Below are 14,359 nucleotides of genomic sequence, written 5' to 3'. Positions count from 1 at the left end.
TTTTAGAATTCGTTCTAGTAAACTACAACGGTACTAGATTTTGCACGTTACATTATGACAGGCCTAACTATTTTTTAGAATTTATTGTAACGGTCAAATGTGATAAACGAACTAAGCAAATTCAGTTTGAGTGCTTAATTATCTATGAATTATGAAACAGTAAGTAAGTTTTCAGTGTGACCTGTTAAAGAAAGCGAACTCTTCAATTCTAACACTCAGAGCATTCTACTCAGTTTCATATACTTTTAGTGAAACATCAAATTTTGGAAATAGCGCTTTCTTCGAAAATTTATGTTATCCAAGGGACCGCTCTCATCTTATCAGGTTTCCATAATTCCGTCATTCGAATGTTGCGGAGTTGGAACAGTACATTTTCTTTTCTCATATCAATTTAGATAAGAGAAGCTGAATTCTTATTAGTCGAGCTCAGCATTTATAAAACTACTATAACTAGTAGCCGAGAATTCTTATGAGTATCAGTTGTAGGACTCTGAAATTTAATAAAGTCATGTCTATAAAAATCCTGAACCAAATACCAAACAAATTAATAATATTTTTAACAAACAAAAAACTTAAATGATATTAAAGCAACTTGCAATTATCAAACAATTTTTGGATTCAAATCCGTTTTTTTCCTGAGAACTCTGAAACAGGACAGTTTTTTACGGTCAACTGAGAAAGGGAGATTGGTGCGCATTTTGTCTTTAACTTTTTCATTGTTTCTGTTTCAAAATACTGTTTTAAATGTTTATAAGAATTTCAGTCAATCACATAAATTTATGTACCGAATTTTTACTGTTTCAGATATACTACTGAATTAGTGCTGAAATGTTTTACATTGGTTAAGTTTTCATAAAGTAAGTTATCATCGTGCCGAAAAATTTCGTACATTTTTAAGTCACATCCAGGCTTGGTCGGAGTCGGAGAATCGGATAATCCGATTCTCCGATTCTCCGACTTTTTTCGGAGAATTTCTCCGACGGATAATTCTCCGACTTTTTTTTTCAGAGAAATTATCCGTCGGATAATTCTCCGACTTTTCATTTCGGAGAAATTATCCGAAATTCTCCGATTCTCCGAAAAAAAAGTCGGAGAATTTCGGAGAATACCGGAGACGACGACACTCAAAACCCTGTTTTGGTGACATTTCTACTGGTAAACGCTTTTAATGATGATAAAACATGTTTTAGAAAGGTGAATTCTGAAAAACGCAACAGAAAATCCGTTTTAGAAGCATTTTTGGGAGCATTTTTGGATTCGCCGAAATTATCCGAAATTCTCCGATTCTCCGAGAAAAAAAGTCGGAGAAAATTTCGGATATCCGAATCTCCGACTTTTTTTTTCGGAGAAAAAGTCGGATATCCGATTCTCCGACTTTTTTTTTTGGAGAAAATTTCGATTCTCCGATTCTCCGAAAATTTTTCTCCGACCAAGCCTGGTCACATCATTTACTAAAATAAATTTGTATATACTGTTACAGAATTTTTCAATTCATATAAATTTTATAGATTATTATAACAAGTTGAAAACGCTGTGGAATAGAAAATTATTACTGTTTCAATAAGAAACTTTATGAATACATAATTCCAGGCATAATTGTAATAAATTAATGAAAACCAAATAACAAAAAAGAAAAAAAAACCTTTAATAATTTTTTGAAACGGTGAACATTTGCAATCCAGTCTTAGAAACCCTGACTTTAGTCAGAAACCGAACAAGACTGGAATATTAAATCAAGCAATTTTTCAAAATCTTTTTAAAACTGTTACTGTTTTAAAAATTTCAGATGAATAAGCTTTTAAACTCGAATGTGGCTATCTTTCGTTTAACAAAGGTTTTAAAAAACGTGAATCCGATCGAAATATTTTGTACATACGTTTTAAAACAGTATTTTTGGAAAAAAAACATAAAATTAACTGTTTCAAATACATCTTCTGATTATTTTGATTCTGTACATATGATATCTTTTTTTCGAGTGAACCACAGTTTGAGAATTAAATTTTTTTTTAATTGTCAGTATTTTGCTTATAATTAATTGGTTTTAGAAACCGAGGCTGTATCGTTAGTGGATTTGAGAACTTCTACCAAATTTTACAAGAACATTTTTCACTGTTTCGGGAATGCAAAACAGTTTTTGAAATCACCCAGATCAATCAAAACAATTTTCCCTGTTTCAAAAATTATATGTTCATACATTTAAAAATGAATAATTTTGATATATTGTTGCACCCATTTTTATCGATATCAAAAAATTTAAGTTATAGCTCTGAATAATGGTTGGGACGACCAGATACCGTAAATACTGTATTATAACGGCATGCCGTTATATTTTTCAACTGCCTCCCAGAGAAATTTTGAGGTTTTAAAAACTCATTAAATTTGAACGAAAAATCTTTTTTGGACATTCTTTTCGCTGATCAAGACGTTATCAATCACGCTGCTTCTAATCAGAAACCAGAAAAAAACACGGAGATATTCATATTCATGAATTCTGAGTATAGATGGGGTGCCGTTATAATACAGGTGCCGTTCTATTACAGGTGCCGTTATAATACAGTATTTACGGTAGTTTCAGATCAGCTTGTTCTTAAAATTCTGGGGTTGGTCGTATCGTCTATGTATAGTGTTCAAATCGAAAGTAATTGTATGATTACAGTTTAGAAATAGCTTGAAACAGAAAAAATCTTTCTTGAATTTTGAAAATGTTTTATAATATTATTATAGTTAGATTCCTTGGTTACTGTAGAATTGGAAACAAGATTATTTGCAATTTACGTAATTTTGAAAGGCGGAAACAGTAATTGCTGAGCAAATTGTGTTTTAGTTTCAGTAAATGATGTCAAACAAAATAAGATTAGCTGAGTAAATGATATACAATTTTTCTATTAGATAATTAACAATTAAGTTCTGTTTCGGTGAAATAACATTGTTGATTATGCAAAGATATCATTAGTAGTAACTGCTTCAACATCACCATTAATAAAATTCATTTTTATTGGTTTACTATTGTGTATTGTTTTAAACTCTTTGTTAGATATTTATCTCTAAAAATAAAATAAATGTTGTCATCCGCATATATATTTTTTCAGATGATGCTATTTGTTATGTTTATATTCCTATAAAAGTGCTCCATTCTCACAAAAGCCAAACAACCTTCAGTGAGAATGCTGAAATCTCTTTCAATTCTTCTTCTGATGCTTCTGAGTATTGCCACGTGTCGTTTTTTAACTGAAGAGGACGTCTGCAAATCGGAGGAGAAAAGATGGGCGGACTGTTTTGACGAGTGGTGGAAGAATGTGAGTTGAGACGCGTTTTGTGGATTGGAAACATCAAAAATTAACAAAAAGCACCCAGAAATTACAAAGTTATAGCAGTTACTTTTGAGAATTTTCGAAACTTCGTCAAATTTTGGATAAAAATAAAAATGTTTGTATCACTGGATTCAGCTCACTGAGAGCTTTCAAAAAAGTACCCACAAGCTCACATTCCGTCAATATTGGGTCTCGACATGAAAACGCGGATTACTGTAGTTTTCGTGGTGAGACCCAAAATGGGTACTTTTCTCAAAGCTCCCAGTGAGCTGAATCTAGTGAAACGAACAATTTAAAGTTTTTTTTCCGAATTTTGACAAAGTTATATTTGGATTTTGGATTATTTTCAGAAAACAACTCAAAAAGATTTCGATTTCTACGGAAACTTGAAGAATACAATGGGTTGTATTGAAAGTGTAAAGGGATGAAGAAGTTGACCAAATTCCAATTTGACCAGATGTTATTCACAAAGGAGCAGTTGAGCGGAGGAGTGACGGATTGTGTCGAAAAGATATACTGTAACTATTTGAATTCAATTTTTTAAGAAAATTTCGGTTTTAGGCTGGCCGACTATCGGAATTCCAGCAGTGCTTGACACCCGGAGCTCGGGCCAGGTATCCAGTGGGCGTGGCTTACAATGAAAAAGTGGTTGAATGTATTGGAGACCTTCTGGAACATACTGAATGCAGTGCTGAGGATAAGAAAAAAATAATGAGCACGGCGTATTCGAATAGGGATAACTTGGAGATGGTGTCGATTGTTAAGAAGGATAAGGAGTATGCGGAGAATTTTGATAAGGATTTCGACGCGACTAAATATTTGTGATTTGATTTTGTTGGGGTATTATTCAAATGAATAAAGTTTAATTGGGATTTCATTTGAAAATGTTCACATGCTCGATGGTAAAAATGAAATGTGATAATTAAAACATTAATATTTTAGAATTGGTAACATCCGTATTTCTGAATTTTGGAAAACCTCAAAATCGACTTATCCGAGAGGAGTACACGGTTGAAGCAACAAAAAAATTATTGAAGTTGCTTTCACAAAATTTTGTTGCAAGAGCAGATATTCTTTTATATATTAGCCTAAAATTTCAATTTTTCTAAAACACATTGTTCAGTAGAGCGCGTTTGCCTTGTTCCTAAAACTCCAAAATTGTAAATGTTTTATGTGTCTAGGGGCAATTTAATCCGAACGGAACATTGAATCACTTACATTTTTAATAGTTTGTAAACTAACACTTAAAACAGTGATTTTTACTGTTTTAGAAAACATTTTTGGCAATGTTTCAGTGTGAAATATTAATATTGTATGTACCAACAAAGCCAATATAAAACCGTTTCCCAAATACAGAAAAAAGTTTCTGTTTCGGACAAGTTTGAAATTTCGGCTCTTTATGATTTAACGGGGGTTTTAAAAATTAACGGGGGTTTTAAAAATAGACGGGGGTTTTAAGAATAGACGGGGGTTTTCAGAATAAACAGGGGTTTTCAGAATAAACGGGGGTTTTGAGAATAAACGGGAGTTTTCGACAAGTTCTATTTACTTATACTAAGAAAACCCCAAAATGGTCAGAAATGACTACAGTCCCCCCATTATACATGTTTTTTCATTATACATTTTTTTTCACAAACCAGGCATTCTGTTGAGTTAGAATTTATGAGTAGTCTCAGCTCCATCTCTTTTTCTCGTAGCTGTCATTCGACGTCTTCCTTTTTCATCAGACGTAGAGGACAGTTGTGGAATGCGTGTAGGAGGGACGTACATTCATAACATCTCCCTGTGGTGACACAGTATCTCAGGAGTACATCCTTATTCACTGTGCAGGCGAAGAGAGGATGTCTGCCTTCGCAGAGTTCTCATGTAGTTGGTCTCTGTTGTCTTATGGCGTTTTTGATGTTGCTGTTCACCTCCAAGTCTAATTGGTGGTTGGACTCACTTGGGAAGCGTGGATAAGTTTGAAGGAACCGTTGTTGATTTGAGAAGGACTCATTGTTATGACTTCTCGAACGTTCCAGATTGGTTTCTAGATTCTGCGCATTACGGGCATCTTGAGAGTTTCCTCTGTATGCCGAATGTTCAGGTTGTTCAGAGTTTTCGTTAGTTGGATATCTTGGCTTGTTTCGTGCTTGTTGATTACTATAGTTGTTGGTGTTATGTGTGTGTTATCGAAGAATTGTTGTACTCTTGGGTTTCGGAAGTTAGTATTCAAAAAAGGTTCTGAGCTTTTTTCAGGTGCCCTGTTGACTCCTTGGTTGGATGTTCCTCCCGTATTCGTAAGAATCGGGGTTTCTGGTATTTGATTTGGTAGAGAGTGAACCGAGTTATTTTCCTCGGGGCTGGTTGATTCAGCACTTGTGATTGGGTTGGTATTGTTAGGTGGTGGGCTAATGACATGGGTGGATGATACAGTAATGCGAGGTGGTGATACCTCGTTTTCTTCTTCTTGGAGGGTGGACTCCTCGAAGGAGCGTTCCATCTCCTAAAAAAATGTCTTCTGGAGAAGCTGGAACGCTTACGTTCAATTCATGAGATACAGTGTAGTCCGTAAAAATACGAAAAAGGTCGGCTATGATACCTTTCTTTTTGTCGATAATCGGAACATAGCTTTGGACTAGGGCTATCCCTAGTGACTCGACTTCTTCTGGGTCGGTTCCCGACTCAGAAGCTCCAGTTTTAGCTCAATTAAATCATGATTTTTGAATCGTTACTACTGTAGCTCGTAAATATTTGGGAGACATGGAATTTTGCTGAGTTGGTGGCCTTGTGCCAATGTTCACTGAAACCAGTTTGGGGCTTATCAGGAATCCAAGATCTCTAATTAACGGTTTCTGACAATTAATATTACCTTCTATAGTGTAGGTATTCATAGCTTCTTATATTGCCTAGAGTAATACATTCGGTTTTACTATTGTTCAAATCTAATTTTGCTTTTTTTGACCATAGAATTACAGAGTCTATAGCTAATTGGAGACAATTAGGAAGAGAGTTACTAGAATCTGAGTTAGAGAAAGAGGCATACATTTTTAGGTTGTCCGCAAACTGACGGCATTTGACTCCAGCTGGTAAAGTTTTTGGGACATCTTTGACAAATATACCGAAGAGAATGGGCGATAGAACTGATCCTTGTGGGACTCCGCACAGTGCCTTACGTTTAAATGAGTACGATTTTCCCACCTTGACCTCAAAATATCTCTCAGTTAGAGATGTCCAAGAGAGTACAGAAATAAAAAGGCAAAGCGGAAATAAGAATAGGAACATAGTAAGGGAAGAGACGGAGAGTTGGTTTTCGAATCAGTTGGAATGACGACGGACTCTTTTCACCTCTCCCTTTTTGTTTCCTTTTTCTCTAAATTAATATGTTTTTTCCTTTTAATTATATTAAGTTAATTATTCTTATCTTTCTGTGTAATTTCCCCACTCCTCGCTTTCATTAGGGACTAAAGAAAGTCCACAACAACGTGGCAAATGACTGGCCTAAAACTTGTATAAAATTCTGTGGTTTTAATATCGCAAATCACCACACGTACTTTTTTTTCACTTTAAAAATAATTATAATCGCAAACTATTCCTCGTTTACTTTCTTTACTTTCAGGATTCTCTAATCATAGTTAGTTTCCTTCACTTCTCTTTCGTTTTTACTTAATTTCCTTAGTCACGTGCGAATTCTGCGAAGGCAGACATCCTCTCTTCGCCTGCACAGTGAATAAAGATGTACTCATGAGATACTGTGTCACCACAGGGAGATGTTATGAATGTACGTCCCTCCTACACGCATTCCACACCTGTCCTCTACGTCTGATGAAAAAGGAAGACGTCGAATGACAGCTACGAGAAAAAGAGATGGAGCTGAGACTACTCATAAATTCTAACTCAACAGAATGCCTGGTTTGTGAAAAAAAATGTATAATGAAAAAAAAAGAAAAAAATGTATAATGGAGGGACTGTAGTCATTTCACACCATTTTGGGGTTTTCTTAGTATAAGTAAATAGAATTTGTCGAAAACCCCCGTTTATTCTTAAAACCCCCGTTAAATCATAAAGAGCCGAAATTTCTATAATTTTTTGAACCTTTTGATCATAATGCTATAATCAGTGATAATAATATGCTAATAATAAACTGTTTCTGAAAAAAAAGACTAATTAAAAAGTTATTGAACAATACTTTCATAATTAGATTGAAATTTTCGAAATTTTCCAAGCATCTTGATTCCAGCTCTGTAAGTCATAATTATACGATCAACCACTAGAAGTATTTCTATATAAGAAAACTTCAATTATTATTCGAAACAGTAAAAAAAGTTGATTTATTTCACTGTTTCAAATGTTGACAGTGACAGACATCTTTTTTGGAGGCTATTAGCTCGGCACAGTTCTAACAACTGCGCTCCACCGGAATCTCTTTGAGAAATGTCTTTTTTTCTCCGCGTCTCTCAATTTCGCACACTATTTTCTTCGGTTTCGGTAGATTGTAAGAAGCGTGCCGTTCTCAATTTTTTACTGTTTCAGAATAATTGTTTCTCAAAATCAATTTCGATTTATTCCGGTGACCGTAAGTCGTTGTCAGCAACACAATGAGAGAATTACTGTTTCAAAAATAAATTGTGTCTCTTTGTTAGTTATAGCTGGTAATGATTAAAAAAAACGTTCTAATTAAAACATACCTGTTCAGAATCGATATGCTTGGAAATTCGGAAAAGTTTCAAACTTTTCTGAAACAGTAAACTAGATTTTTCAAAAAATGTTTAAAGTTTCAAAAATGTGTAATTGGTTTTAATCTGGAGTTAATAAGGCTCTGAAATTTTTAGCTTTTCAAAACTAACAGTGCTGAATTCTTTTGGAAGAGATACTGTTTCAAATTACAGCAATTATTAGTTCCGATTTCAAAAGAATTGATTATCTAGAATTCTAACTTTTATATAAATCAACATTAGTCGTGAAAAACTCCTTAGGCTTGAGATTTTCTGTCTCAAAACGAGAAAAAATTACTGTTTCAAATGTTTCCGAAATCCTTCACCACCAAAACTCGTGAATAATTTAAGTAGCTTTTCGGGCCCAAAAACCAAAAAAATGTCAGAAGGTCTATACAAAATTATTTACTGTTTCACAAACTATAACATTCACGTTTGCATTAAACTTTTTATTGTTTCGAGACAATCAGATGATTAACTAAAAAGTACTTATGATGATAGACTCCTTGTTGAAATTTCTATTATGAAAATGTTTTTAAAAAAATTATTTTTAGATACTTTTTTTTGTACGTTTTTTACTGATTCAAATGTATCTTTTAATATTGAAACGTTTTATATTTATATTGTGATGAACATCTGCAGTTCAAAAAATGACCAACTCTTAAAATTACCATTTTCTTAATGTCGAAAACTATTCGGCTTCGGAAAAAGTGAACACTCATATAGCGTCGTCTCAAAACAAAAAAAAAAGTTAGTGTTTCAGAAATTAATTATATCTTTTATACTTGGCTTGTCATCAGTCAGTAAATATTAAAACTATAATTAACAATTAAAAATTAACCATTTTGATTGTGCGCAAGACACGTTCAAAACGTATGATTCAGAATCACAATGTAAGCTGAGTTTTTTCAAACAGAACAAAATTTTGTGAAACAGTGAATTTCGCACAAGAAATATAATTTCTATATTTAATAAAATAGTTGAAATTCTAGATTTTGGATTGATTTCTGGATAAACGGTTACTTAGCAAACCAGTTTTTCACTGTTTCAGAAAAAAATCATGAAATTTGTAATTTGTTCTTGAATCTGATAACTATTTTATTTCATCATGCTACAATATTTCCAGAAACTTAGCTTTTCAGTATTTTGAATCTAAGTAACTTTTGCATTTCAATAGAATTATTTGACTGTTCCAGCAAAACATAGCATGTCAAGAAACTGGCTCCAAGTGTTCAATTTTTAAAATTAGGATATTTAACGCAATTTGCTTCAATCAGATCAGTTGCTTCTGAAAAACTAGAATTTTAGGGTGAAAAAAAACAATTGCAATTACAATTGTATAAGATTTCAGGATGTATATAATTTCAATTAAAGAAAAACAGAATCTACTGTTTCAACATTTAACTATAAAATTGCAGATTAATTTGTAAAATAGTAATATATTTTAACTAAATTATGTATAGTGCTTCTCCAAAAATAATCACTCTGAATTAATTTTACTATTTTCAATTAAGAAGAATCAAGATCTTGTTCAATTTTTCAAAATCTACTGTTTCAAAATTAGGGGTTCCTTTTTTCCAATTGTTCAGAGTTGCTTCTATTTTCATCTGCTTGGTCTCTCGAAATGTCAGTCAGAGTTTAGACAGATTCTCGGTTTTTTAGGTTTCAAGAATTTTTCACCGCCAAAGAGGTCATGTTTTCTTGATAAGGATTCAACTTTTAAAACAGTCAACAGCAGTTCTCTTCCCACTTTTGAATGGCACTTCAAAATATATCGCTCGATAGTCTTCCCAGGGTGCTACAGTACCCTACAGTACCCTGGGAAGCCGTCCGCAAACACCGTTCTGTCACGGACTGCGTTCGCTCGATAGAAGGACGGACTCCCGGGAGGAGTCAGTCGTCCCATTCATTCTTCTCTAGGAGTGAACGGTCTTTTCTCTCCTCTCATTGCTCTCATTTTCGATTTTTCAAATTTTCAATGTCTCGGGTGTCGGTCTAAATTCAAACAATTCTACTATTTCAAGTATTGCAAGCTTTTTCAGTTTTCACTGTCTGAATAATTATAAAATTCACTTGTCAAGCTATAGTTCGATGTGTATTTATTGTGTCCAAACTCTCAAACTCATAAAATTTTTAAAGAAAATCACTGTTTCAAGTAAAAATGAAAAAATTTTCAACGGTTTTGAGTAAGCAATAATTCTAGCATATCTCGAATCAGTATTGTTTGACGTACTAATAAAAATCCGGAGATCCGGAATTTCAGACGCTCATAAAGATTTTTTGAAGTACAACGTACTACTTACTCAATAACTAACACACAAATTTCACATCCCTTGAAACAGTGAAAAAAGTTTTTTTTCAACTTTAATACAGTATTTCTAAAAGTTACTGTTTCAATTCCATACTTTAAAAATATTTGAGTAATCAATGTAATTGGCGTATTATATGAGATTCTTCTAGATATTTGGGATAATGGGACACTCGCTCGATATTCTTCCCAGGGTGCTACAGTACCCTACAGTACCCTACAGTACCCTGGGAAACCTGTCGTCAAAAATGGGGATCCGTCTGCAAACACCGTTCTGTCACGGACTGCGTTCGCTCGATAGAAAGACGGACTCCCGGGGGGAGTCAGTCATCCCATTCCCCTAGATCCCCTCATTTTATTGATTTTTTTATTTTTAGAAACTACAGTACCCGATGTCATCATCTTCTGCTCCCTCGACTCCCATGAAAACTGATTGTGAAGAATCCTGGGAAATTCAAGGACTCAAAATGGATCTGGAAACTGAGAGAAATGAGATTCAAAAGCTCACGGAGCAATTGAATAACGCCGAGCTGAAAAATTCGATAATCAGTCAAAAAATGGATATAGTGGAATGCGAAAAAGTGGAGATTTACAATGATTTAGTGAGAAATGAGAATGAGATGAAGTGTCAAGACATGGAGATTGACCAACTGGAAGCCTGGATTCGTATGGCTGAGAAATTGTTGAAGGAGCAGAAAGAGCAGTTGGAGGAGCTCCGTGCTATTCAGGAGAAGGAGAAGCCATGGAACTACAATATGTCTTGGGGAGTTATTCATGAAGAAATGAAGCAAGTCTTCAGAATTTGTACAATTAGGGATTTGAAGGGCTATAGAAAGAATGAAAGTAACTGAGTAAAATCTGATTACAGTACTCCTATCGATTTTACAGTAATCTGTTATTCCTCAATACAGTACATCACTTATCTTACAGTAATATTCTATCCAAATCCTCAATTTTTATTGTTACAATGATCTTCCATCTCTCTTGACAGTAATGTAATTCGCCTCGGATTACTACTTTTCGAATTGTTTTCAAACAAATGTCAATTTTGCGAAACAGTGAATTTTGCACAATAAAATAAGTTCTATCTCCAATGAACTAGTTGAAATTCTGGATTTTGAATTAGTGGTGTCTGGGAAATCTATTCAACACTCAATTTCTCATAGATGCGTTTGAAAGAAGCGCATTAATCTTTTGGTATCTCTGATTATTAGAAAATGAGTAATTGAAACAGAAAACCAGTTTTTCACTGTTTCAGAAAAAAATCATGAATTTTGTATTTTGTTTTTGAATCTGATAATCAAGTTATTTCATCCTGCTACAATATTTTCAGAAACTTTTAGCTTTTCGGTATTTTGAATCTAAGTAACTTTTGCATTTCAATAGAATTATTTCACTGTTCCAGCAAAACATAGGATGTCAAAAAACTGACTCGAGGTGTTCACTTCTTAAAATTAGGATATTTAACGCAATTTTCTTCAATCATAACAGTTGTATCTGAAAAACTAGACTTTTTCGGCAACAGAAATAAAAAATTTTAATGTTTCAAAGAATATCAATATCTAAACTCTAGTGAAAGAGATACTACATAGCAGAGTTGCGCGGAATTCCGACTTCCGACTTCCGGGCTGTTTTTCACTTCCGACCTCCGACTTCCGACTTCCGTTTTGAAAATTTCACTTCCGACTTCCGGCTTCCGACTTCTGACTTCCGGCTTCCGACTTCCGTAAAAAAATGGTCTAAAAGGACAGAAAATAGGGTTTTCTTCAGCCAAAAACAAATTTTTCACTGATTTTCGCGAATTTTATGAACTTTTTCCAGGAGTTTTTGATTTTTTGCAAAAAAATCTACTTCCGACTTCCGACTTCCGGGCGTTTTTTCACTTCCGACTTCCGGCTTCCGACTTCCGTTTTCAAAATTTTTATTCCGACTTCCGACTTCCGGATTACAAATTTTACTTCCGACTTCCGACTTCCGTTTTAGAAAAAATCACTTCCGCGCAACTCTGCTCTAGTGATAGGGATACTACATAGTCTCTTCTCGGGTTTTGTAGGTTACAACCTCGCCCCATCGCAAACGAGAGAGTATCGGCGAGAGACGCAGAGTTTTTTCTTGCACCGACACAGATTTTCACTGTTTTTGACTTATTTTCACTATTTTTCGAAAGTTTTGTCAAAAAGAGAAAATCTGTGTCGGTGCGAGAAAAAACTCTGCGTCTCTCGCCGATACTCTCTAGTTTGCGATGTTCAATTTTTTTTAAATCTACTGTTTCAAAATTAGTAGTTCTTTATTTCCAATTGTTCAGATTGTTTCAGTTTCTTTATTCCTTTTCAAAACTAATATTTTTCAAGATTCAGCTAGTTGAGTATACCAAGTGAGTATGTTACAAGTAATATTTAATACAAACCGGAGTTGTATGGAATTCCGACTTCCGAGTTCCGGAAAAGGAATTTTATTTCCGACTTCCGTCATTCCATAACGGTGGAATTTCGGAAAAGTAAATTTCGCAGAAATACAAGGACAAATGGTCTAAAAGGACAGAAAATAGGCTGTTCTTCAGGCAATTTTATGATTTTTCTCTTGGAGTTTTTGAATATTTTCGAAAAAATCTAACTCCGACTTCCGAGTTCCGACTTCCGTTCATTAGTAATTCGTAAATTTACCGTTTCACAATTTTTTCTTTGACAAATGAAAATTTGTTCTGCCGTTCTGTAGTTGGTAACTAATTGAATAACGAATGTACTTCTAAATTTTCAGAAAATTAGTAGTAGAAGTACAGTGGTAACCTCAATAAGGTTCAGTATATTAAAGCGGTATAATATATGAATGAACGAACAAGAAAAACTAATAATAAATTACTGTTTCAGATTCCGACAATCACCATACTCAGAGTTTTTGTTATAATCGTGAAGTCATAATAGTTGAAATTTGAAATTTTGAATTGGTGTCTGGATAAACAGTCAGTTAACATTAGGTAGAAGTTTTCTACTTCGGAATATTTTTTTAAGTGCACTGAACTTTTAATCCCACGGATTATTAAAAAATGTGTAGTTGAAACAGAAAACAAATTTTTTCACTGTTTCAGAAAAAATGTAAATATATTTTCAGAAAATATGTCCTTATTAAAAATTACTGTTTAGCGCAGCACTAACTAGGGAAGGTCCTCGACTCGATCTGGAGTTATGGGTCGTGACCTATATCATTGGAAAGCTGAAAAAACGCTGATTCCAAATATATATTCAGTTTTGCCCTCGAGGCCTGGTATTCGAGAAAAACGAGATATTTCAAAAAAAAAAATATACTGTTTCAAATTATAGCAATGTTTAATGTCGATTCTATAAGTATTGATTTACCAAAGTTCGAACTTTTATATAAAGCAGAATAAGTCGTGAAAAACTCCACAGAGTTTAGATTCTTTGTTTCAAAGCGCGCAAAAAACTACTATTTCAACATTTACCAAAATTTTTAACCCCCAAAATTCATAAATCATTTGGCAGGCTTCATCCAACGAAATAAGCCAACGAGTCCTCGATAATTCCGACTGGGTTCTAGAAGTTCTTTAGACATTTCTACCAGTTTTATCATCTCATCCAGCACATTTCATTCACAACACTGAATAAATTCAACCTTTCAACAACAAATTATTCTCTAAAACTTTCGAAAGCGTTTAAAGATTCCTAGAAACTGTGATTTTTGAAATTTCAAACCATAACAAATGATTACTGTTTCAAAGTAATTTTATACATTTGACTGAATTTTATTCAACCGTTGTATCTTCGTCCCTTTGTGGTTTTTTTTGATACCTACGTACTTGTTCAAAAAAGTACGCGTCAAAGGCACGCCAGACTTTTAAAACAACTCTGGTCTCATATTTTTAATAGCAACTGGTGCGTGTTTGCCGCGTTTTTTGAATTCTTGAAAACTTGATCTCTGGCGAGTCGTTGGCGCGTTTTTCCACCTTTTTTAAAGTTTTTCAAAGCAATTGGAAAACCTGCGATGGGATTTTTGCTATTTTTTGCAGATGAAAATGCATATTATTTCTGTAT

At 33.9% G+C, this 14,359-nt stretch overlaps 3 protein-coding genes across 3 annotated transcripts; 2 read left to right on the top strand and 1 right to left on the bottom strand.

Annotated features, from left to right (window-relative positions):
* Positions 1-3,164: 3,164 nt before the first annotated feature.
* GCK72_015991 (uncharacterized protein) lies at positions 3,165-4,136 on the top strand (the record flags this gene model as incomplete). The annotated part of the gene is made up of 3 exons (XM_053731252.1): positions 3,165-3,296; positions 3,662-3,727; positions 3,873-4,136. 3 exons carry the CDS (start codon positions 3,165-3,167, stop codon positions 4,134-4,136), a joined length of 462 nt encoding a protein of 153 aa, XP_053586024.1.
* A 1,204-nt stretch (positions 4,137-5,340) lies between these two features.
* GCK72_015990 (uncharacterized protein) lies at positions 5,341-5,793 on the bottom strand (the record flags this gene model as incomplete). The annotated part of the gene is made up of 1 exon (XM_003097731.2): positions 5,341-5,793. The coding sequence occupies one exon, from the start codon at positions 5,791-5,793 to the stop codon at positions 5,341-5,343; it is 453 nt and encodes a 150-aa protein (XP_003097779.2).
* Positions 5,794-10,705: 4,912 nt separating this feature from the next.
* Positions 10,706-11,164, top strand: GCK72_015989 (uncharacterized protein; the record flags this gene model as incomplete). Its single annotated transcript, XM_003090253.2, has 1 exon — positions 10,706-11,164. One exon carries the CDS (start codon positions 10,706-10,708, stop codon positions 11,162-11,164), a length of 459 nt encoding a protein of 152 aa, XP_003090301.2.
* Positions 11,165-14,359: the final 3,195 nt, after the last annotated feature.

The sequence above is a fragment of the Caenorhabditis remanei genome, chromosome IV, assembly GCF_010183535.1.
Source record: "Caenorhabditis remanei strain PX506 chromosome IV, whole genome shotgun sequence".
In the NCBI taxonomy this organism is placed as follows: domain Eukaryota; kingdom Metazoa; phylum Nematoda; class Chromadorea; order Rhabditida; family Rhabditidae; genus Caenorhabditis; species Caenorhabditis remanei.
This window is presented reverse-complemented; position numbering and strand designations above follow the sequence as displayed.